Source organism: Berghia stephanieae, chromosome 13, assembly GCF_034508935.2.
Source record: "Berghia stephanieae isolate SIO BIC M18660-M18661 chromosome 13, UCSD_Bste_1.3, whole genome shotgun sequence".
Classification (NCBI taxonomy): domain Eukaryota; kingdom Metazoa; phylum Mollusca; class Gastropoda; order Nudibranchia; family Aeolidiidae; genus Berghia; species Berghia stephanieae.
The window spans coordinates 32,654,410-32,678,235 of record NC_088372.1 but is presented as its reverse complement, the minus strand read 5'-3'; the positions used below and the strand labels follow the sequence as shown (position 1 = coordinate 32,678,235).

Here is a 23,826-nt window from a genome sequence, read left to right as displayed (position 1 = left end):
ATCCCCACCCAGTAGTGGTACTGCATCATCCCCATGGATATGCAAGGGACGTTAACGATCAATGCCACCCTCCATCTTGAAAGGAAAAAAAATACACACAGTCAGTTTCAAAGGTCGTGTCTATTTCGAGCCTCCAATCTTATAACATTTTGGGGTCATAACCAGGCCAAAAGAAAATAGCTTTAAAGCACACACATACAAATATGGTTTTTGTTTCAATCATATTGCTCATTCTGAGGTGGACTAAGAGCAATGTTTACAACAATTTGAATCCACCAGATATGTGTAAAATGTTATCATGGACAGGAAACTCAACTTCGGTTAATCGCAACATTTTTGCTGATCCCAAGGTGTTGCGATTATCCGATAACCCAGAGTGAACTGTATAACCAAATCATGTGAAAGGAAGAAGAGGAAAACACAAACAAGTAAAAATTTTATCAGTCATTTATTATCAAAATCATGGATAAGATTCATATTACTTCTACTAATTGTGATCTAAGTCCCAAGTTATTTATAATAGAAAAAAAAACATACTAGAGTATTTATAAAGGGCAATATCCACTAACGGTAAACATGCTCAAAGTGCTTTACAAGGGGTCCCTGACCAACAGCAGCACGTAACATATAGAACGAAACATAACGCCTGTTAGGCGATATTATATAGTTTCACAGAGACAATGCTGTTAACGGCCAGCTACTCATTTTACACCCGAGTACAGTGAGAGAATGTGAGTAAAGAGCCTTTTTCCAAGGACTCGTGTATGCACCGAGCGAGGCTCAAACCCAGGACCGATGAAAGCGAGTGTCATACCAGAAGACCACATAGCCCCACAAGTGTTCTAATTTTAAACAAGTTCACAGGTTGCATTCATATCGTATACATGGACTAGCATCCTATTCGGCTATGTGGTCTAGTGGTATGACACTCGCTTTCGGATCGGAAGGTCCTGGGTTCGAGCCTCGTTCGGCGCATAGTTGAGTCCTTGGAAAAGGTTCTTTACTCACATTCTCTCACCGTACTCAGGTGTAAAATGAGGACATGACCGTTAACAGCTTGTCTGTCGGAAAAAAATTGTAATATCGCCTAACAGGCATCATGTCCAGTCCTACATGTTACGTATTGCTGTTGGCCAGGGACCCTTTGTAAAGCGCTTTGAGCACATTTAGTGGATATTGCGCTGTATAAAAGCTCTATCTTTTTTTTTTTCAAAGGATAGAAAGTGACTGCTATTGTCCGTTTCATGTTATAGAAACTGGGGCGTGTTTGTTGTCTTTTAAAGGGTATTACGGCACTTGCAACACATTGTCATATCAGCGCCAGTACAATGGAGGAAAATGTGACAGTAAAAAGTTCTAGAATTAAAATTGAAGCACCCAAGGAAAAAGTAAGACAAAGGGTAATTAGTTCAAATAGGATTAGGAAACAGATGAAGATTCCAAGAGCACAAAATACAAACACGGAATATTTTGGGCTCAAAACCCTTCTTCAGCCAAAAAGTTTTGTTTGTTTTTGTTTTTAAGGGTTTTACAGCGCTTGCAACACAAGGTCATATCAGCGCCAGTAAAAAGGAAGAAAATGGGATAGTAATAAGTTCTAGAATTACATTAAAGCAACCAAGAAAAAGTAAGACAAAGGAGAATTGGATCAAATAGGGAACAGATGTAGATTCCAAGAGCACACTATCGAAGTACTTAGTTTGAGATCACCTTAGTCTTATCCAGTCACAAGCACAGGTCCCCACTAAGAGGAATACACTCAAATGTTTGCAAATCATATATATAATATGTAAAACAAACATAATACATTACATAACAGAGATGATTTACAAGGAAAAAAATATCATCTCCCAAAACTAACTATACATTTGACTGTTTTCCCTCTCACCAAGGGTATCCGGTCAGGGCCAGGACAAAACCAAGTAATAACATTCCAAGACAAAGACAGAAAGCTAGTTGGAAAACAGATATAGGGGGATAGAAGACAGTAAGTACCTCCCTGCCCACTATGGGAGGTCAGGAACTCCACACAGTCAGCCAAAAAGAAAAAAAAAAAGAAAAAAAAGAAAACAATAAAAGAATATATACATTAAAATGTTAGAATGTTTAGTGATCCTAAGATATTTCTTCTACTGAATAGTTTAGAAATGTAATTATGTTTTTAGTTGTTTGGCTGAAGAATTTTGAACCCGAAACGTTCCTTGTTGAGTATTTTGTTATTTTTTAAAGCTGTTGTATTCATTTTTGTTTATTACTTTTTACAGTCCTTAGTTTCTATGAGTATAATCTATCAGTGTACTTAGTTTTAGATCACCTAAAAGTCACGATCAGTCACCAGCAAAGGATCCCAACAAGATTAATACACTCATACACTCAAACGTTTACAGAATATATCCTAAAAGAAAAGATATCTAACAATACATAACAGAGAAATGATTTACAAGGGAAAAAATCTAAACATTGACTGCTTGCTTCCCTCTCAGATTGAACCTGCATTTCTGAATGTAATTTAACATTTTTTTAAATATTGGTAAACGGTCCTAACAATTCCATTGAGCCCTTCTTTCCTTTTCTTTCTACGATTCTGAGCGATTGCAATTTTTAAAAAAATTCTCTTTAATCTCCAATAAAACAATGAGTAACAACCATGGTATATAACAACTTTCAAGACTTGACAATTCTCACAACGTTTACATTACATGCATGGGTGCAAGTCGGTCGGTAAGGCCAAAAAACAAGACCGAAGGGCTAGAGCTCAGGTGGTCGCTGGTTCGGATAAGTAAGTAAGAAAGGCCCAAAAAAAAAAAAGCCTGAAATTCAAATCTACAATTTTAAAAAAAGGCTGAAATTCAAATCTAACAAATTAAAAAAAGCCTGAAACTTATATTGAAGTGTGACTTATTATCTCAAAATGTTATTATGTTGAGATGATCTAGAGGCGAGAAATAAATGAAAATCATTTCAAAAAGCCTGAAATCCAAAAGCTGGGATAAGCCAGAAATCTTGCACCCATGTACATGAGACAAGAGATAGGAGATAGAAGCAATGCCCTGACAAAAATTCAAGTCCTACAATTCTCAGACTGTTTCACTCGACCTGTCACAAGCAACAAAAAAATAAAAATAAAAGTGTATTCCTTAAAAATCAGAAACTAAAAAAAAAAAAAATTCAATTTACCCATAATGCGTAATTGAATATTACTCGCATTACTTAAACAAACTGTCACTTTGAAAAGATTCCAAAATTGTGTGGTGTCCAGTTGGCGCTCTTACAGTTGGCTAATTATTCGCTCTCATCAAAACATTCAACGGTTTTTTATTTATTTGTTCATATGTAACCCATCGCTTCAACATGGTTTTATGTCCAGAGCTTGTGTTGTACATGAGAATGAGCGCTGTATAAATGTGTATTATTTTGTCGGGGTGTACCAGAATGTTGGAAAGTGTCTAAAATAAAACAATCAAAACTATGAATTTTTAATACTTTGCATTTTCGGAAACGATGGCATTTCTCGTCCATACCACAAATAAACGTAAAATAAATCTAATGTACTTGATTACAAATATAATCTTTCAGACTTTCAGCAACGACATCATCCGACATAAAACTGATAATAAAAGTTTAGGAACATTTCCATATTTGAAGACCCATGAAGGTGAGGCCATAAGAGGGCAACTGTCCATTAATATCTATGATGGCAGTGATTCTATGTAAAACAACAGAGCAGTCTCGTGATCATAATTTTTATACCAATGGTCAAATGGAATGAAAGCTTCAATATAATTAATAATTATTAACATCCAATTGCCTCAGCACCCTAACACACATGATGACATTCAAAAGCTAAGAACACTTGCACTGGACAGAGATCTATGGAAACAAATTACTAACTGGATACTAGAAACAGACTGACACACTCGAAGAAGAAAACACATTGATGGGCAAGCGTCCAGAAAGACAGACAGCCATATTAATTCATTAACAAAGACATCTTTTGTTTGTTTTTAAGGGTTCTACAGTGCTTGCAACACAATTAGGTCATTTCAGTGCCAGTAAAAGGGAAGAAAATTGGATAGTCAAAACATTCTAGATGAAGCCCACAAAGAAAAAGACTTGAGGAAAAAGTAAGATAAAGGGGAAATGGTTCAAAAAGGGAACAGATGTAGATTCATCTCAAGATGAAAAATTTTACAAGTCTGATCTCTCAAACCATCTTTGGTGTTTCATTAATCATGTCTTGTTGACAAAGGAGAAACCCGAAACATCCATCTGACTTTGTTAATTACATTTGACGTTTCCATTCCATTTGACTATGGTTAACTATTTCTTTGATATTCAAGCAACAATATTTGCATGACTTTATACCAGAAATTGGGACGTTTAAGTTCTTTCAATAAAAAATTTCTTTTTCTTTCTTTTGGTTTCCCAAAAATAAATAGTTCAGCTGTCAAAATAAATATTTTATAATTTCTCAACTCAATCTTGAGATTCCTGATAGAGTGACACATTCCTCCTCTTAAACTTTTTCACACTCTCACCTCCTGCACCCCCCAAAGACGGCGATGAAGACAATGAAGAAGATGATATAACCTTCAACTCTTCTGTCGAGTCGAGGTCGCTATTATCCCTTTTCAGAGGGGGTGATATTGACTGACATGACGATGACGAGGTCGTCTTTGAAGAACCATTTGTAGTGGTCGAACTTACTCCAGAAGAATCACACCTTGCTTCCAACTGAGCTCTAGTTTCGATTCCTTGACAATCCAAAGTGTCCAGTCTGGACAGATTAGGGCAGGCTTCTTTTTGTGAGGAATCATCACAGGATTCAGCAATGGACGTGTCTGAGGTAAGTCTAGAAATGGAGGAACAGTTGGTATCTGTTGAAGAGGTGGAGTCGGCCCTTTCAATACAACTTCCACTCGTCGTTTCAGAATTTTTGTACTGGTGTTCCTTGGCTTTCAACGCCCGAAGTCTGTCAGCAACTGAAAGTTTTGGTGGATGTTTAGAAACTGAATGCCTGTCACTTTTCCCTAAATCTGATTTTGTGATTGATGATGCTGAAGTTGACGACGACGGTGAAAATGATGAAGATGCGGGAGCAGTGGCAGATCGGTGTAAAGGTGTTGATGTTAACAAAACTGATGAAGATATTAATGGGGAGGATGGCAATGGCGAGGCATCACTTTCTACAGGTTTACTGGACAAATGATGAGGAGTAGGAGGAAGAGATTTGCTCTTCTGTGCTAGAAGAATAGACTGAAATTCTTCGTCGTCATCTGCAACGTCGACGTGTTTCATACCAGGAGACGAAGTTGATGTGTTCACAGGATCATTACCTTTCTTCAGCTCGCTCGGGACTAATTTGTCCCAAGAAGCGGAGATGTTTGAAGAAAATGATGAGGAAGACTGAGAAAGGTCTAAACTACTGTCGATGTAGCTGGGATTGAATGTGGTATTTGCAGCATCACTGTCACTTCCGTCGTCGTCGTCTTCATCATCATCAATACCTTCTTCGTCGTCTCCGTCTTTCTCCGAAGGAAGACCGATATTGCTTTCCTCAAGCAGCTCCTCGGAGGTCTTCCCGAGAATTTTGGCATTGGGGTCTGTGATCTCCAGCATAGTGCATAGTAGAGTGGTCTGTGGGTTGACGCGCACAAACAGTGGATTGGGACGATGCCGTGTGGGGTTGTTGTGAGGGTTGCCCCTGAAGACCGGTGCTGTTTCCACAAAGTTTTCTGGGAGGGTCATGTCCCCTCCAAACAATCCTACTACCTTGTCTAAATCACTGTCGGAGACCGTGTAATCACACCTGGGATGAAATGCAGAGATAAAAATAAATATAAAATTGATTCTGTCAGGGCAATTGGAGCAGGAATTTTTTTATCCCCATTTCTATCTAGTGCAAAATGGACAATAGCAAGTTAGTGTTACCCTTTGGATACAACGCTAGTCTATCGCAATGTACTAACAGATCTACCAAATCACTGCTGGGGGAAAAGGGGGGTCAGAACATAATGATTATGAAAAGAAATTCTTGGAACCAAAAATTTCGATCTAATATTTATGAGTCGGAAATAAAGGAATTCAAGAAAGAGAGAGAAAAAAAAAGAAAATATATATATATCAAGAAAATTCAGATAAATTAAGGGCAGCTGACAGGGCTATGTAGCCTTTTGATAAGGCACTTGCCTTCACACCAGAAGATCCATGGTTCGAGTGTCTGGGGCGATGCATAGTTGAGTCCTTGGAAAAGGCTATTTACTCACAATTTCTCATCGCACTCTGGTTTAAAATGAATAACTGACAAGTAGTAACGCTGTCTCTGTCAGAAAAAAATTGTAATATAGCCTAACCGTCGTCATGTCTCTTCCTATATGTTAAATGTTGCTGTTGGCCAGTGACCCCTTGTAAAAAGCTTTGAAGCACTTTTATTAATGCACAAGGTTTGTTTGTTTTTTTTGTTACTACCTGTTTTTATTGTCCAATATTCTTTGAATTATTTACAATAAGCATTGTTATTTTTAAAACACTCACCTAGCATTACCACCTGGTCCAGGCATAAAACGATTGTGTGGACTGGTATTCAACAAATGATTCGTAGACTGTAGAATCCTCAGCCATTCGGGATCCAACTTTATCTTCAGACCTTCCTCCTCGTTGTGCGGCACATCCAGGACCTAATTTTGAAGGAAAGGGAGGGAGGGAGTGAGATTAGTTATTAGTATCCGATATAGAATGTGACTTATATTTCTCTGTCGTCAATCTGTTTTTTTTTAAGTAATGTATCCATATTTTCATTGATTTTTTATTTTATTGTTGGCTGAAGAAGGGTTTTGAGCTCGAAATGTTCCGTGTTTGGTATTTTGTTCATTTTTTTAAAGCTGCTATATTCATTTTTGTTTATTTACTTTTTTACACTCCAAACTTTAGAGCATTTGCTTTACGCTATATCATTCCAGGTGAAGTTGAGCTTTTTTTCTCTGACCCCCTGTGCACCCTGCAGTCTTGTATGTTTTTAAGGGTTTTACGGCACTTACAACACATTCAGGTCATATCAGTACCAGTAAAAAGGAAGAAAATGGGATAGTAAAAAGTTCTAAAATTACAATTAAAGTAACCAAGAAAAAGGCAAAGGGGAATTAGTTTGAATAGGGAACAGGTGTAGATTCTAAGAGCACACTATAAGTGTACTTAGTTGGAGATCACCTAAATGGCTTGCCTAACACAAGCATGGGTCCCTACTAAGAGGAACACACTCAAATGTTTACAAATCATATAACATGTAAACATTTGTTTTTGTTTTTAAGGGTTTTACGGCGCTTGCAACACATTTAGGTTATATCAGCGCCAGTAAAAAGGAAGAAAATGGGAAGTAAAAAGTTCTAGAATTACAATTAAAGCACCCAAGAAAAAGTAAGACAAAGGGGAATTGAGAACAAATAGGGATCAGATGTAGATTCCAAGAGCATACCACCAATGTACTTAGTTTGAAATCACCTACAAGTCTCATCCAGACACAAGCACAAAATCCAACAAAGAGGAACACACTCAAATGCTTACATTATACATTCAAAATAAAAATAATAATACATAACAGAGAGATGATTTACAAGGAAAAAAATATCATCTCCAAAAACAATAACTATGCATTTGACTGTTTCCCTCCCAGCTAGGATTCCGGCCAGTGCCAGGACAAAACCAAGTAATCTCATTCCGAGACAAAGACAGAAAACATGTTGGATAACAGATATAAGGGGATAGAAGACACAGTATGTACCTCGCTGCCCGCTATGGGAAGTCAGGATCCCCACCCAGAACATGTAAACAAAAACAATACAATGCATAACAGAGAGACGATTCACATGACAAAAAATACCAACTCCCAAAACTCTAACTATACATTTGACCGTCTCCCTCCCAGCTAGGGTATCCGGCTAAGGCCAGGAAAAAAGCAAGTGATCTCATCCCAAGACAAAGACAGAAAGCATTCTGGAAAACATCTGGGGATAGAAGACACGGTAAGTGCCTCCCTGCCCACTATGGGAGGTCAGGAAGACCACCCAGCCACCAAGCAGTGATTGCGTGTTAGATGTGATAAAAAGCAACCTATCCAAAGGGTATCAAGCAATTGCTATTGTTGATTTAACGTTATAGAAACAGGGATAAACTCCGGCTCCACGAATCTCATGGCTCTGAAGGACTACTTTACTTTAAAAGAAGAAAGAAATAAAATTCTGTATTTTTTATTTTTTTAAATGAATAACTAGCTTACCACACATACCTGTAAAAATTTCCTTCTTGGCAAACACTTGTCCAGTGCCAGAAACTTTGTGATTTTGTCATCCTCTGTGTCACTCTGTGTGGGTAAGAGAAAAATTCATCATTCCATCAGTGAAACTCAAACAAAATTTTAACATAAATAACATAAGCGACCCATATGGAACATTCCCAATTATTGCTACAAAGCTTTGTAATGTGTTCACTCATCCAACAACATTAGTGGGTGTTTTCTTTTTTATTTTTTTTTTATTTGTAAAATTGGCTGATTTCAATCAATTGACTGAGAATTTACAGGTCTATACTATTATTATTACTAATCAAATCACAATTGTTTTGATTTTCATTAATATTAATATTATTATTTTCACCACTTATATTATTATTAAAATTCTTATTTTTCTTCCTTTAATAATTAACGAGAGAGGCAAACCCTTACAGCGTGTTGGACATAGGCTGCAAACTTGACATGGAGATGGGCAGCAAACCAGTAGGATGGTTTGAGATGCATGAGAAGATCGGCACACGGTTTGGATCCAAGGCTGCCGTCTTCCACTTCTTTCCTGGGAAAACGGAAAAATATAATACATAAAATTTAGAGCTGTTTTTCAATTTGTCCTGTTTATAGAAATAGTGATAAACCCTAGTGCAGTGGAATTCTGATAAAGCCACTGTTCAACACAATTGGACTGGACTGGAAAGATTGGTTGACTGTAAGAAAGGTTGACATTATCCATAGTCAATGTAACTCATTTGATGATTTAAAAAAAAAACAGCAAAAAAACCCCCAGAAAATTTGGGACCAACAAGGGGTAAATTAAAATTGAGCTTTTATATTGCGCAACACCCACTAAACGTGCTCAAAGCGCTTTACAAGGGGTCCCTGGCCAACAGCAACATTTAACACGTGGGACAGGACATGACGCCTGTTAGGCGATATTACAATTTTTTTCTCTGAGACAATGCTTTTAACTGCCAGGTACTCATTTTACACCTGAGTACGGTGAATAAGAGTAAAGAGCCTTCTCCAAGGACTCAACTGTCTGCCGAGTGAAGCTCGAATCCAGGACCTTTCGATCTGAAAGTGAGTGTCATACCACTAGACCACATAGCCGCAAAACAAGAGGTAAGCAGAGGTTGACTTAAAACAGATTCCATTGTATATTTTTCCCCCGTCAACTAAGCCTAAATCCAGTACAATAAAACATAAAAGCGCAGAAAGAAAGAAAGAGGTAAATAAAAAAACAACGAAAAAAGAAAATAAGGAAAGACATAAAGAAAAAAGCATAGGCCTCAAGTCAGAATTTTTGAAAAGGAGGAATATTTCGTGGCTTCTGCATAATGCGCATATTTTCATAATTAAAGTTGAGCAAAATGAAATGCCTTCATTAATGACAACACTGGTAAAATATAGAATTATTAACAAACAAATCATGATTAAAAGGAAAAGCAAAAAATAAAAGAACTAATGAACATGGGTAAGTCCCTTGCTACCAATGATTTTTTTCAATGATTTTTGAAGTTGTATAGAAACCACTGAGGGCCTGGAGCACAAGCTGAAGAAAATAGCAGAGGGCTTGAAATAACAGAAATCCGATAAATAATTAAATTTGAGACCCATGAAAAGAAAAATAAACTTACTTGAAAAATGGTTTTTGCCTTATCAAAGCATTGACATCCCCGTAGTTGTAGATACCGGTGGGCCAGTCATGGGACACAAAAATATCCAGATGGCGTGACACCTGCTTTAGACGAAACACCTCCAGGTTCCTGACATGGTACACGCTACGTTTTGACCCTTCGTCATAGGGAGGGTGCTCAAAATGGCCCTTGTTGTAGTCATTGCCTTTGTATATCCCCGACATACCACCGATTCGAATGCCTCCGATCTGAATAATGCCTGCATAACCTGAAATAAGGGGAGAGGGGGGGGGGGATAATCTATTATTAATAACAATGATAATAATAATAATATTTATAAAAATAACAAATAGAAGAAACAGCACGGTTAACAGCCAGGTACTAATTTTACACCTGAGTTCAGTGAGAGTGATTGTGGTGAATGAAGAGTCTTTTCCAAGAACTCAACTATGCCCCGCTAAGAGTGAGACTCGAACTGTTAACCTTCCTATCTGAAGGCGAGTGTCGTACCACTAGACCACATAGTCACACTTAATTGGTAAGGAGAGAATTAAACTCAATCCTACTGTCAGGGTTGCCGATTCAAGCGAACCTGGCCCCAATCTAGAGACAAGACTCCAGTAAAAAGACATTGGGTGCTTCCTTTGGAATAAACAGCGTTATAGTTAAGGATCATAATGACAGGTCAAGATTGATCTCAACTGCTAACTGCCGTACTCTGGATACACTCATATTTAAAAATTTGGTCAGAAAGCTAATCCTTCAAATATCAATCGATGAGATTTATCAAAACATTATCAAAACTTTTTTCTTAGTTCGACCAGAAAGAAGACATTAAAAAAATTCGAAATACAAAACAAAAAGGTAGGGATGTCATTTTACCAATTTACTATGAAAAAAAAAAACATGAATCCTTGTGTCATCTAGCAGTTCTGACAGATATAATTAATGGCAAAATGTGTTTTTTTTAAATTTAATTTATATCATTAATATACTTTTAACTTTTGATCTATTCATTAATATTGTTATTATCATCATCATAATTATAATAATATTATCATCATCATTATTATTAATATTATTATCATCATCATTATTACTATTACTATTATTTTTATTATTATTATTAACATCATCATCATTATTATCCTTATAATATTTATCATCATTATTATCCTTATCATTATTATGATCATTGTCATCATTAATTTTATTAATTTTTCCTTTGATTTACTATTGATTTTACACGATTTGATATGTTGATTGGAAATTCTATGTTAATGTAATATATCTTATCGACAATTGGCAACTAAAAAAAAACCTTTGAACCTTTGTGAAGGAAAGATATTATGCACACTATTCACATACCAAGATAGTAAATATTCCTGGCCACCCAGCCACCGTATGGCAATTCCTGCAAATAGTTGGAGGCTTCATGGTTACCTCCTACAAAAATCGTCAGCACTGGAGCCACTTTCTCTCCAGAATAGTACCTGAAAAAAAAAATGTTTGTTGTTTGTCTTGTTTTTAAGGGTTTTACGGCTCTTGCAACACATTTAGGTTATATCAGCGCCAGTAAAAAGGAAGAAAATGGGACAGTTCTAGAATTACAATTAAAGCACTCAAGAGAAAGTAAGACTAAGGGGAACTGGGAACAAATAGGGATCAGATGTAAATTCCAAGAGCATACCACCAATGTACTTAGTTTGAGATCACCTATAAGTCTTATCCTGACACAAGCACAAAATCCAACAAAGAGGAACACACTCAAATACTTACATTATACATTTAAAATAACACATACAATAATACATAACAGAGAGATGATTTACAAGGAAAAAAATATCATCTCCCAAAACAATAACTATGCATTTGACTGTTTCCCTCTCAGCCAGGACTCCGGCGAGGGCCAGGACAAAACCAAGTAATTTCATTCCAAGACAAAGATAGAAAGCATGTTGGAAAACAGATATAAGGGGATAGAAGACACAGTATGTACCTCCCTGCCCGCTATGGGAGGTCAGGATCCCCACCCAGAAATGTTTGTTGTAATAGATAACACAATCATCATCTGTATCCTAATGGAGCTATAATATCAATTGGTCACAAAGCAAAAATGCTTATAGGACATCATAAAGGCCATGGAAAAATTCTTTTGAGGGATGTGACATATTCCTAATAATATAATGATGACATCATTAACAAAGCCAAACTTTACCTGGGACAAAAACAAACAAAAAACCCACATCACAGGGCAGTGTGACTCAGGGGTATGGTCTTTGTTGTGTACCTCAAAGGTACTGAGTTCAAATACCCGCTGCGCTGTGTTGCTTTGGGCAAGTCATTGTGCTCTAGCTCAGATTGCAGCGCTACACTGTGGCTGGCGCATGCCTGAGTTTTTTCAGTCTTCCCTTAAAGTAAAGTAGAGCATTTATCTAACGCAATATCCACTAAACGTGCTCAAAGCGCTTTACAAAGGGTCCCTGGCCAGCAACACTTAACACATAGAACGAGACAAAACGCTTGCTAGGCGATATTACATTTTTTCGGACAGAGACAACGCTGTTAGCGGCCAGGTACTCATTTTACACCTGAGTAAGGAGAGAGAATGTGAGTAAAAAACCTTTTCCAAGGACTCAACTATGCGCAGAGCAAGGCTCGAACCCAGGACCTTCCGATCCGAAAGCGAGTGTCATACCACAAGACCACAAAGCCGCACAAATTCCCTTGGAATAGGCCCTAAAGACAAATTTCCCCTTTTGGGAATAATAAAGAGAATTTTATTTATTTTAAAAATTTCATTTAAGTCTATCAAGACTACATACAGGTTTGCAGATGTAATTTTAACAAAAGCAATATAGAACATCCTTCCAGATCTTTGCCTAAAACTTTATTCTCCATAATATAAATATTTAATGTATTACATATATTACATTTGTAGGCATGACATTTAGTAGAGAATGCTTGAACTTTATTCAATTTTGTTGATTACATTTTTCTGTCCACAGCTTTGTTTCACTAAATATCGACTAAATGTTTAAATTGGCAGGTATGAATTTCCACTCATGTCATATTATCCTTACTTGTAAAACGTGTTGAGTTTTTGGTACTTGGGAGGCACTGCCATGGCCTGGAGATCGTCCATGTTTCTCACTGACTGGAAATCTCCACAAATAATGAGGACATCAATCTGGAGAATCAACATCATTTGTTTATATATATATATATATATATATATATATATATATATATATATATATATATATATATATATATATATATATATATATATTCATAATTCATTATGTCAACCAGTAAAAAATAAGTACAACACAGCAGCCAACTTTAAAAAAAGATAAAACGGGACAGCTTTCCGCAGAACACCGTCATTATCCAAAACAGCAGAGTGTCTGGACTGTTGTTATATAATTTAATCTAGATTTTGAATTTTTTTCCATCCCTTGCTTTAATTTGATAGTCAAATATTTATAATCCCAGGACATGCAAGGGTGATTTCCATACATGATACAAAAAGTCAAATTATTTTGTAAATTTTTCTCCAGATTGCCAAATTGAGATTTTTTTTTTAAATCAGGACAGTTGGCCGCTATGCACCTATACTACAAAAACCTTTAATTAATAACAGCATGGTACCGTCAAAATCACTTGCCAAGACAAGAATTCAAAAAAGTAATCAGTAACAATGAAACAAAATAATATATATTTCTTTTCTAAATTTCTACTTTCTAATAAAAATAAAATACGTCAGGCTATAAATCCTATATTGTCACCATCTAAAATCATTCTGACACAATACCATTTTGAGGTGGCATGCTACATAAATGCTTGGAAAATTATTCCCAAGGAACTGACTTTGTGCTGGATGTGACTGGATATAAAATCAAAGTGATTCCTTATAACAAGAGAAGGAAAATGAGATTGGATGCCAAAATAAAGAATTACCTTGAAGCCATTTTGTGCTTCCAGTTGAGTAACTGTATCGTATATCTTGTCTAACTCTCCATGACAGCAACCTTCTACTGCTATCTTCATCTTTAAGACTGTCTAATGCAACAACACAACAATTTCAAAATACTGCAAAAGAAAAAAGGGTGTAGGGAGAGGGGAGAAAATGAAAAAGAATGGGATTTCAAATCAAAGTATATCACAGAGGCTATTCTGATTTTTCGTCGGTAACCTGTGACCCCAGATGAAAAAGGCTATGCGCAGTAGTACTGCGAATAAGGATTTCCTCTATTCGCAGTAGTACTGTGAATAGTAGATAAATAATAGTTTCCATTTATATTAAATTTTTTACGCAGTAAAAAAGTTTCCACCATAATAGCAGTAAGAATATAGGTAAAAAGGGCTTTGTGCACTTTGGGTGGATATTGTGCAATATAAAAGCTCAAGTTTATAGTTGTTCGTCTTTTGATGAAAACGGTAAGAATTTATTTTAGGTCCAAGTAAGATTGAAATTCGTCTTTGAAAGGTTAAGTATTTGGGGTTTTTTTCAAATGTGGCTATGCTGTTTCTTTCTTTCTAACTGGCAAGCTAACGCTGTACTTACCCGCATGGCTTGCACACACAAAAGAATACATCTAGGTCACAAAATGAGACAAGTACTGTAGGTCACAAATCAAGACATCTCGGTTTCCTTTGTGCCAAGATAGCAAAACAAACCGAGTGTCTTGGAGTTTGAAAGGCCTTTCCATAAAAGACTTGGTATTTGTAGTAAGACCCTTAGAAACCCATTCCCGATACAGCTCTTCTAGTACACATAACTTATCTTGATTTCTTTCGTTCCCACCCACAATCCCACTTATTGTGTTATAGTTATAGGCAGAACATAAATACCTGGGCTGCCACATGCGTGACTAAATTGGCCAAACAGAGAATATATACTTTGGCATTCGACACCCGCTGTGATTATTCAAAGTCACAGTGTCTGTCATTAACCAATTTTTGTTATTCCCAGACACATCTTTGAAACTCCGCTCTTTTAAACAATTATCCACATTCCAGAATATGGAATGTTTCGAAATGCACATAGAAATAAGTAAAGTTAATAAAACATCTATAAAAACATAAAATTAACCAACAATAAATCAACCGTTACTACATATATCATACAAAATATGCGTTGATTTTCAAGTGGGTGTCATGGCTGAATGGTTAAGACGTCTGCCCTGGAAGGCTTGTCAGAATCGACGTTGTGGGTTTGAATCCTGGTTCTGCCACTTAAAAAGAAAAATAAAAAAATTTCGTCTTCTTTTTACAGAGCGTTGCAAATGATAAATGTCCAATCCACCCCCCCCCCCCCCTAAAAAGAATAAATAATTAAAAAGCAAACAATCAGAAAAAAAAAAATAGGTGTTGGTTTTGGGCTTTGGGGCGAACAACACCTTGGCCTAGGAATTCGTCCACGAAATAAACAGATTACCGGCCATCTTCAATATCCCCAAAATTGTGGTCCGCATGAACAAATTATAGAAACAAAAGATGATCAATAAAGTTAACAGAGATAGGTAGTGAAAATTTGAATGGTTGGTGGACTATGACTATGAACAGATTTGATGATTAACAACTTTCTTGCTGGTTGAAAAAAAAAAAAAAAAAAAGGTGAATTGCCAGTTTCACGTTTTCAGTTAAAAGTGACAAAAGAAATTTCATTGATCCATTTGCTTCAAAAAAAAAAAAAAAAAAAAGCTGGATTTGACATTTGATTTTGATCTATTTACGTTAATCTTGTGTTAAATATCACTTGATATCAACTGTTTTGGGACACACTGGCATTATTTTCAAAATATTTGGTATTTTTCACATCTAGTTTAGCATTTTGCATAAAATCTTTCTGACAACATGACATGTGTCTGCCAATAACGAAAATTGGTTATTTCCCAGACATGTCTGGGAATAACAATGACAGCCTTAGTCTTAGTAGTTAGACTTACTTAGACAGACATTACCCGATGTCTTGGTTTTTAATCCTAGTCCTAGTGGATGGGAAGAGGAAAGGATAATACTATGACTATGAATAAGTTTTCTTTCTTTTTCTAATTGGGAACTTTCAAGGAGCTAAACGCTGTGATTATCCCCAGACACCTGTCTGGGGATAACGAATTTTCATTATCCCCAGACGCATATTTGAAACTCCGCTCTTTTAAACAATTATCCACATTCCAGAATATGGAATGTTTCCAGATGCACATAGAAATAAGGAAAGTTAATAAAATATCTATAAAAACATAAAATTAACCAACATTAAAATCAGTTGTTACTACATATATACACAATATGCGTCGACTTCGAAGTGGGTGTCATGGCCGAATGGTTTAGTCGTCTGCCCTGGAAGTTTGACCATAATCGACGTTGTGGGTTCGAATCCTGGTAACGTCATTTTTTTTTTTTTTTTTTTTTAAATTCCGTCTTCTTTTTACAGAACGTTGAAAGGGATAAATGTCCCATCCATCCTCCCCTCACCTCTTTTTTTTATTATTAAACTCTCTCTCTCTCTCTCTTGTTTTTTTCTAGTTTCTAGCAAATAAATTCGTCCCCACTCCGATCTCAAATAGTGTCTAAAAAGAATAAATAATTAAAAAGCAAACAAACAGAAATATTCAGAGAGCGACCAAATGGTCAGATAGAGGAGAAAAAAAAACAATAATTGTTTTAAAAATAAAAACAATAATTGTTTTAAAAATAAAAACAATTTAAGAAATTCATGCTCAGAAACGGAACATTTACTTTTACATAAAGGTTTAGCAAACAAAAAACTCTAAGGTTTAGGTCAAAATATAAAAAAAAAAAAGAAAAAGAGAGATTTCCCTCGGAGAAGGGAATAGTGTTAACAATAATAATAATAATAATAATAATAGTAATAGTATGATAATAAGAGTATTAATAATAAAAATAATACTATTATTGATAATAATATAATAATGATTATGATGGTAATAGTAATAATAATAACAAATATTACAATTATTATTATTATTATTATTATTATTATTATTATTATCATTGACCAAAACAAAAAGAAAAACAATAATAGATCTAGAGCAAATTAAATAATGAAATAATATTATCGGAGAAATAAAAAATTCAACTGATTAAAAAAAAACTCTTGCTCGGAACTCGGAACAAAAGTGAAAACAATGAAAATCCGCTATCGGAATATTTTAAATTCATATATGAGCTAAACATATTTCCACCATTTTTGCTTCCTTGTTTTGGTATGGTAGTTATTTTCATCTCTGATTCGAATAAAAATATGTTGTTGGATCTAGTTTTGTGGACGTGTGATACTAAATTGTATTATCTTGTGCGAAGCAGACAGGAAAATAACAGGTGTGGGTTTTGGGCTTTGGGGCGAACAACACCATGGCCTAGGAATTCGTCCGCGACATAAAAATTATTCCCGGTCGTCCCCAAAATTGTGGCCAGAATGAGCAAATTATAGAAACAAGAGATGATCAATAAAGTTAACAGGTAGGTTGGTAATGAAAATTTAAATGGTTGGTCGACTATGGACAGATTTGATGATTAACAACTTTCTTCCTGGTTGAAAATAAAAAGTCGAATTGCCAGTTTGACGTTTTCAGATCAAAGTAACAAAAGAAATTTCATTGATCCATTTGCTTTAAAAAATTTTTTTAAAAAGAGCTGGATTTGACATTTGATCACTATTTACTTTCATCTTGTGTTAAATATCACTTGATATATTAATATTAACTGTTTTGGGACACAACCACTAGTATTTTTTCCAGAATATTTGGTATTTTTCACGCCTAGTTTGGCATTTTGCATAAAATCTTTCTGCCCACTTGCTACATACGTCTGGGGATAGTATCCTCAGACAGGTGTCTGGGGATAACAAAAATTGGTTATCCCCAGACACCTGTCTGGGGATAACGAATTTTTATTATCCCCAGACAGCGTCTGGGAATAATGACAGCCGGAGCTAAATGTTGCTTCCACTGGCTCACCTCTCTACTTACATGTTTCAATTTTCTTTGCAACTTTTGTTTACCCGTACTTAAAAAATTACAAATTACGTTCCTTTGACTATCACTTTCAGCTCATAGATTCGGCTCTCAACTTGCTTTTTTGTTGACATGATACCAGATCAGTTCTAGCTACGTTTGATAACATCAAATGACATAGAGACTCTTACTCGTTGTCTTAGTCTTAGGAGGAGTTAAGAGTTGTAGAGTACGAGTACTTACCTTGACAAGCGACTCATGAATGGTCAGTTAGACCACTTGATTTTTTCCGTCGTGTTCAGTGCTCGAATATAATGGTCCTATAATGATATTAATATATCATCATTAGTATTTGAGCCAAATATTTAATCCAATATATCATTAAATAATAAACGTAACGCGTGGGATTATAGAAAAAAAAAACTGCTTTCAATTAATCCGATTTCAAAAGCGAAAGTTAAAAGTAAAAAGTAGCTATGGAATATGGCGAAACGCACTAGTCTACTTAGGTCACGTGTCCACCGCCGGGAAAACGACCAATAAACGACCAGTTTTTTTTTTTGTGTGTGTGCCGTAGGCAAAATCTGGTCGGATTGTTTCTTTTACTCGAGTCCACCAAAAGAGAAACGACACACCATAGTGGTTGTAGTAGTAGTGGTAGTGGTGATGGTAGCAGTGGTGGTCGAAGTAGTATTAGTAGAAATAGTAGTAGTAGTAGTAGCAGTAGTAGTAGTAGTAGTAGTAGTAGTAGTAGTAGTAGTAGTAGTAGTAGTAGTAGTAGTAGTAGTAGTAAGTCGCAAAAGAAACAATATGAATGGACGAGTGTTATGAGAATAATACACACATACGTACAAGTGTACACACACAAGGTGTTGGTGAGAAATTCGTAAGAAAGCTAGAGGTCTATGTCTCAAGATCATTTTTGAATTAATTTTTAAAAAAATGAAATAGTAAAAATGCATTAAAATAAACGCATATGTTTTACTAATTTTGAGGTGCCGAGTTCAATTCTGATATTATGTTTTAGATTTGAGCAAACAAACAAAACAAAAATATTTAAAAAAAAAAAATTCAAACCAAGGAAATGGCTGATGACTCATCAAACGTTCCGACCAAAATAGTGCATGAACTATTCCCAGCGTATTGTCGGAAATGGGCAATCGTTTCGGATCGATGCCAGTGGATACGGGTTCCTTTGCGTTAAGTCATCAGATACAGGAAAATGGTGGTGTTCTATTTTTAATATTTTTTTTTTTTCCGAAATACTGACGACTTTTAGTCAGGTCAATTCTGTTTTGGTGGACACGGAGCCTTAGACTACTTCAGCGACTTTAGCGGAAGCGTCTACGTTCTCCAACTTGAGACGGTATAGAGGCTGGGTTTTCTCTCACCCTCTGAATTCTTGTTTCAAAGCCATGTTTTTTCTCGAAATCCATTTCTAGCACGTTGGGTGGTGCGCATTCGGTCTGGCGCGGTATTGTAAGATTTATTTATTTATTTCTTAGAGGCTAAAAACAAAGTAGACGCCGGATCGTCAAGCGCGCGTTTTTCAGCCATCTTTTTGATTACTGCAGATTTTATTAAGTAATGCCAGTGTGAGACGCTCTGGAGTTGGGGCTTTGCGGTGTCTCGCTATCGTTAACGAACCAAGTGGCCATTCCTGTATCTAAGTGAATTGCCTTGTGTGTAATGTTTATTCTTCTTCTTATTATTATTATCATCATCATCATCATCATCAATACTTTTTTAAAAAATCAAATTTCAATCTGAAGATTACAGCCATTGACAGCCGCATCAAAACATAGCACACAATATGTAACATTTCGAGAGAGAGAGAGAGAGAGAGAGAGAGAGAGAGAGAGAGAGAGAGAGAGAGAGAGAGAGAGAGAGAGAGAGAGAGAGAGAGAGAGAGGGGGTCCGTATTGTTGCTATGCGTTTAGCCAAATACTCACAACACCCACCGGCCGGATATAACACACGAACACACAAGACTATAGATAGTATGCACTTGGCTAAGAGGTTCACAACATTGCCATCCGGAAGTATAACTGACCAACACACAAAACGGTATGCAATCATGATTGTTTATAGTGTGGTTAATACAATTTAGTGAGAAGTACTCATAAACGCGGATGGCAAAAAACAATAACAAAGACCTGAGTGACGTCAACTTCGAACTACCAATAACCTAATCTGATAGAATTTAGTGAGAACCACAGACGAGCCCCTCTCTCTAGTCTGTGGTGACAACTACTCATTAAAATAGTTGTCTAAAAAACAATAACAAAGAGCTGAGTGACGTCAATTTCATTCCTTCTAATAGAAGTTCTATAGATAGTTCGAAGATGACGTCACACATGTCTTTGTTATTGTTTTTTGCCATCCGCGTTTATGAGTAATGCTCACTGAACTGTATTAACCTGACTATAAACGTTCATGGGTACACAAAGTTTTGTGTTGGTCCGTTATACTTCCGGATGGCAATGTTATGAGCTTCTTAGCGAAGCGCATACTATCTATAAAATGTGGAAAGAGTGGTCAGAGTGAGTAAAGTTCAACTGAGTGATTTGACGACTAAAGTCGCTTCCTCTTGGTTTCTGTCAGTCTTGGCCGAATCGTCGTCGCGTACAAAGAGCATTAAAAAGAGGCGAGGGAAAAGCCAGCAAAGCGACACCACTTTGTCTGATTGTTTGTTGTTGCTTTAGGTCTCTTCCAACACATCCACTTTGTCTGAGTCTGAGCCCTGAAGGAGAGATTATAAACAGCGTGTCCGTCTGTGTTCTCTCATCCGTGACCAGGTTGTCTACGTCCTCTCGTTCCTCATTACAGAAAGAGGCGAAAAACAAAGAATAAGCCCCCCCCCCCCCCCCTTTCACATCCCCATGTATCGATAGTATGAGCTTGCCAAAGAAGCTCACAACATTGCCATCCTGAAGTATAAAACGGACCCAACACACAAAACTTTGTGTAACCATGAACTTTTATAGTTTGGTTAATACAGTTTAGTGCGAAGAAGCATATGCTGAATTAGTGCAATGTTTAGATGATAGGTCCCTCTCAATAATTATGAGAGAGGCCAACAACAATAGTACTACTGCTCTCAACATTCTGCGGAGACATTACAGACCGAAAGGCAAGTCACGCATTATTGCACTCTATAACGAGTTGACGACACTAATTAAACAGCCGCAAGAATCAATAACAGATTACATCATTAAAGCGGAGACTGCATCAAATTCACTGATACAAGCAGGTGAGAAAATAAGTGATTCACTTCTGATAGCTATGGTGCTTAAATGATTACCTAACCAATACCAGTCATTCAAAACGGTGACTACACAAAGGGACAGTGAACAAACATTCCTAGAATTTAAAGAAAGTCTAAGAAATCAAGAAGACAATGTCTCTAACAATGAATCTTCTGTTCTTTCGGTACATTATTCCCAGCGACCATCAAATTACTACGATACTCGTTCTGCTGAAACATCCTCTTTGAGACGACAAAATCATTCTGCTGAAACATCCTCTTCGAGACGACAAAATCACTATCGTGGTCCACAGAATTATACAAATGGTGCTACTTCCAAATGGTGCGCGAATTGTAAGACAAATACCCACAACACCAAAGATTGTCGAAGAAAACAAAGATGGTGTGACAACTGCAAATCAAAAACCCACGACACATCATATTGTCGAAATATCAATAAACCTTCTGCAAAATTTATAATAGATACCAATAAATCAGTAGAAACTGAAAATCGCCACTTCAGCTTTGCAGTCAACAATCCTGTCCAACTTCAACAACCGATCAACAGTGCTAACTTCTTGCTCGTGGATAGTGGTGCTTCGGCACATATAATCAACGATATTAATAAATTCGTTAAGTTAGATTCTTCATTTCACTCGTCAAACCACGCAATTGAATTGGCAGATGGCCAAAGAATAAATGATATGATCAAAGGTCAAGGTCATGCCCTTGTCACCCTTACGGATACAAAAGGAATCAAACATGAAGTAAGCTTGAAAAATGCTTTATATATTCCAGCTTTTCAACAAAATATTTTTTCTATATCGGCCGCTGTAAATGGAATAACTTCTCCAAAGATATCATTTGATAAGCATTGTGCTATGCTCACTTGTGATAACGATACAAAATTTGAAATGGAGAAACGAGGAAATTTATACTATCTATACTCATCATCGGTCAAAAATCGTTGTGCCACCCATACACTGAAAGAATGGCATACAATTCTCGGTCATTGCAATGTGAAAGGTCTGATGAAATTAGAAAAATGTGTTGATGGTATGAAAATTGTTCCAAATGAAAATTCTGATAATGGATTATACGGCTTTAGATGTGAAACCTGTCTTCTTGGAAAGATGACTGAATCAAGGAACCGACAACCAGATGTACGTTCGACGAAAATCCTGGAGAAAGTTCATATTGATCTTGCGGGTCCAATAACTCCAATATCGAAAGACAATTTCCAATATGCTATGTGTATTATTGACGATTATTCTGGACTCATTAATGTTTATTTCCTAAAAAGTAAATCAGATGCATGTTATGCTTTTCAAAAATTCTTATCTGAAATGAGTCCATATGGACATGTTAAGTGTGTGAGAAGTGATGGAGGTGGGGAATTTACTTCAAAAGAGTTTGAAACTTTATTGGTAAATAACAAAATAAAACATGAAAAATCTTGCCCACACAGTCCTCACCAGAACGGGACTGCCGAAAGGTGCTTTCGAACCCTATTTGAAATGGCAAGGTGTCTGCTTATCTCGGCTAAATTACCGAAAGAGCTATGGACATATGCCGTCACTTACGCAGCTTACATACGAAACAGGTGTTTCAATCACCGACTCCAGTGTACCCCTTTTGAAGCCTTTACAAATTTGAAACCAAATCTGTCTGAGTTGCAGACATTTGGAAGCATCTGTTATGCTTTTGTACAAAATCCTAGGAAGCTTGATGATAGAAGCAAAAAGGGAATTTTCTTGGGATTTGATAAAAATAGTCCAGCTTATGCTGTATATTTTCCTGATACTAAAAATGTCTTGAAAGTAAGAATTGTCAAATTTACTCAATCAGTCAAATTCAAATATGATGATAATAATATTCATGATGTTGTAGATGAAAATGATTACATGCTTATTCCTTTAACCAAACCACAAGAAAACACAATACCAAATGCAGTAAATCCAACTGCTGATTGTGACCCTGAATACCAAGAGCCTGAACCCACTCTTGATGAAAGTGTGAACCCAAGTCAATCAGATACTGACGACACTGACGCAAACACTAATTGTGAAAGAGACCCAAGAAGAATGAAAAAGAAGCCTAAGTATTTAGAGGACTATGTTGTTAATGATGAAATTGATCATTATTTGAATGCTACTACCCATTATTGTTATGCTATTCATGACATACCAAAATGCTATAAGGAAGCTATATCTAGTGTTTCATCTGAGAAATGGCAAAATGCTATGATTGAGGAAATAGAGACTTTGAATGAGAATGATACTTTTGAATTAACTCCTTTACCTCCAGGCAGGGAAGCAGTGGGGGGAAGATGGGTCTATGCTATTAAAGAAAATCAATCAGACCAAATTCAGTATAAAGCTAGATTTGTGGCAAAGGGATATTCTCAAGTGCCTGATATTGACTATACAGAAACATTCTCACCCACAGCTCGCATGACCTCAATCAGAACATTATTGTAGTTAGCAGCACAAAATGATATGGACATAGACCAAATGGATGTCAAAGCGGCATTTCTAAATGCTCCTATTGATACTGAGATATTTATTGAACAACCAGAAGGTTTTGAGATAAAACATAAGAATAACAAAAATGAAAAACTTGTATTCAAATTAAAGAAATCTTTATATGGGTTGAAACAGAGTGGTCGAAACTGGA

The 23,826-nt window shown here is 36.2% G+C and overlaps 1 protein-coding gene across 1 annotated transcript; it reads right to left on the bottom strand.

The window, feature by feature from the left end:
* Window positions 1–1,176: 1,176 nt before the first annotated feature.
* Window positions 1,177–18,410, bottom strand: LOC144959325 (lariat debranching enzyme A-like). The gene is made up of 9 exons (XM_078891883.1): window positions 18,147–18,410; window positions 13,882–14,013; window positions 13,002–13,108; window positions 11,287–11,411; window positions 9,919–10,186; window positions 8,717–8,840; window positions 8,282–8,356; window positions 6,535–6,677; window positions 1,177–5,809 (listed from the first exon to the last, which is right to left on the bottom strand). The coding sequence occupies exons 2-9, from the start codon at window positions 13,969–13,971 to the stop codon at window positions 4,477–4,479; spliced, it is 2,265 nt and encodes a 754-aa protein (XP_078748009.1). The 5' UTR covers window positions 13,972–14,013; window positions 18,147–18,410; the 3' UTR covers window positions 1,177–4,476.
* Window positions 18,411–23,826: the final 5,416 nt, after the last annotated feature.

What these genes read in the sequence shown, in the direction of transcription:
- LOC144959325 (XM_078891883.1), bottom strand. Translation starts at nt 13,971, where the DNA reads ATGAAGATAGCAGTAGAAGGTTGCTGTCATGGAGAGTTAGACAAGATA. An exon ending in CAGGAATATTTACTATCTTG is followed by an intron (nt 10,187 to 11,286) that starts GTATGTGAATAG and finishes CCCTTATTTCAG; the next exon opens with GTTATGCAGGCATTATTCAG. An exon ending in CAGCCTATGTCCAACACGCT is followed by an intron (nt 8,357 to 8,716) that starts GTAAGGGTTTGC and finishes TTACCCACACAG; the next exon opens with AGTGACACAGAGGATGACAA.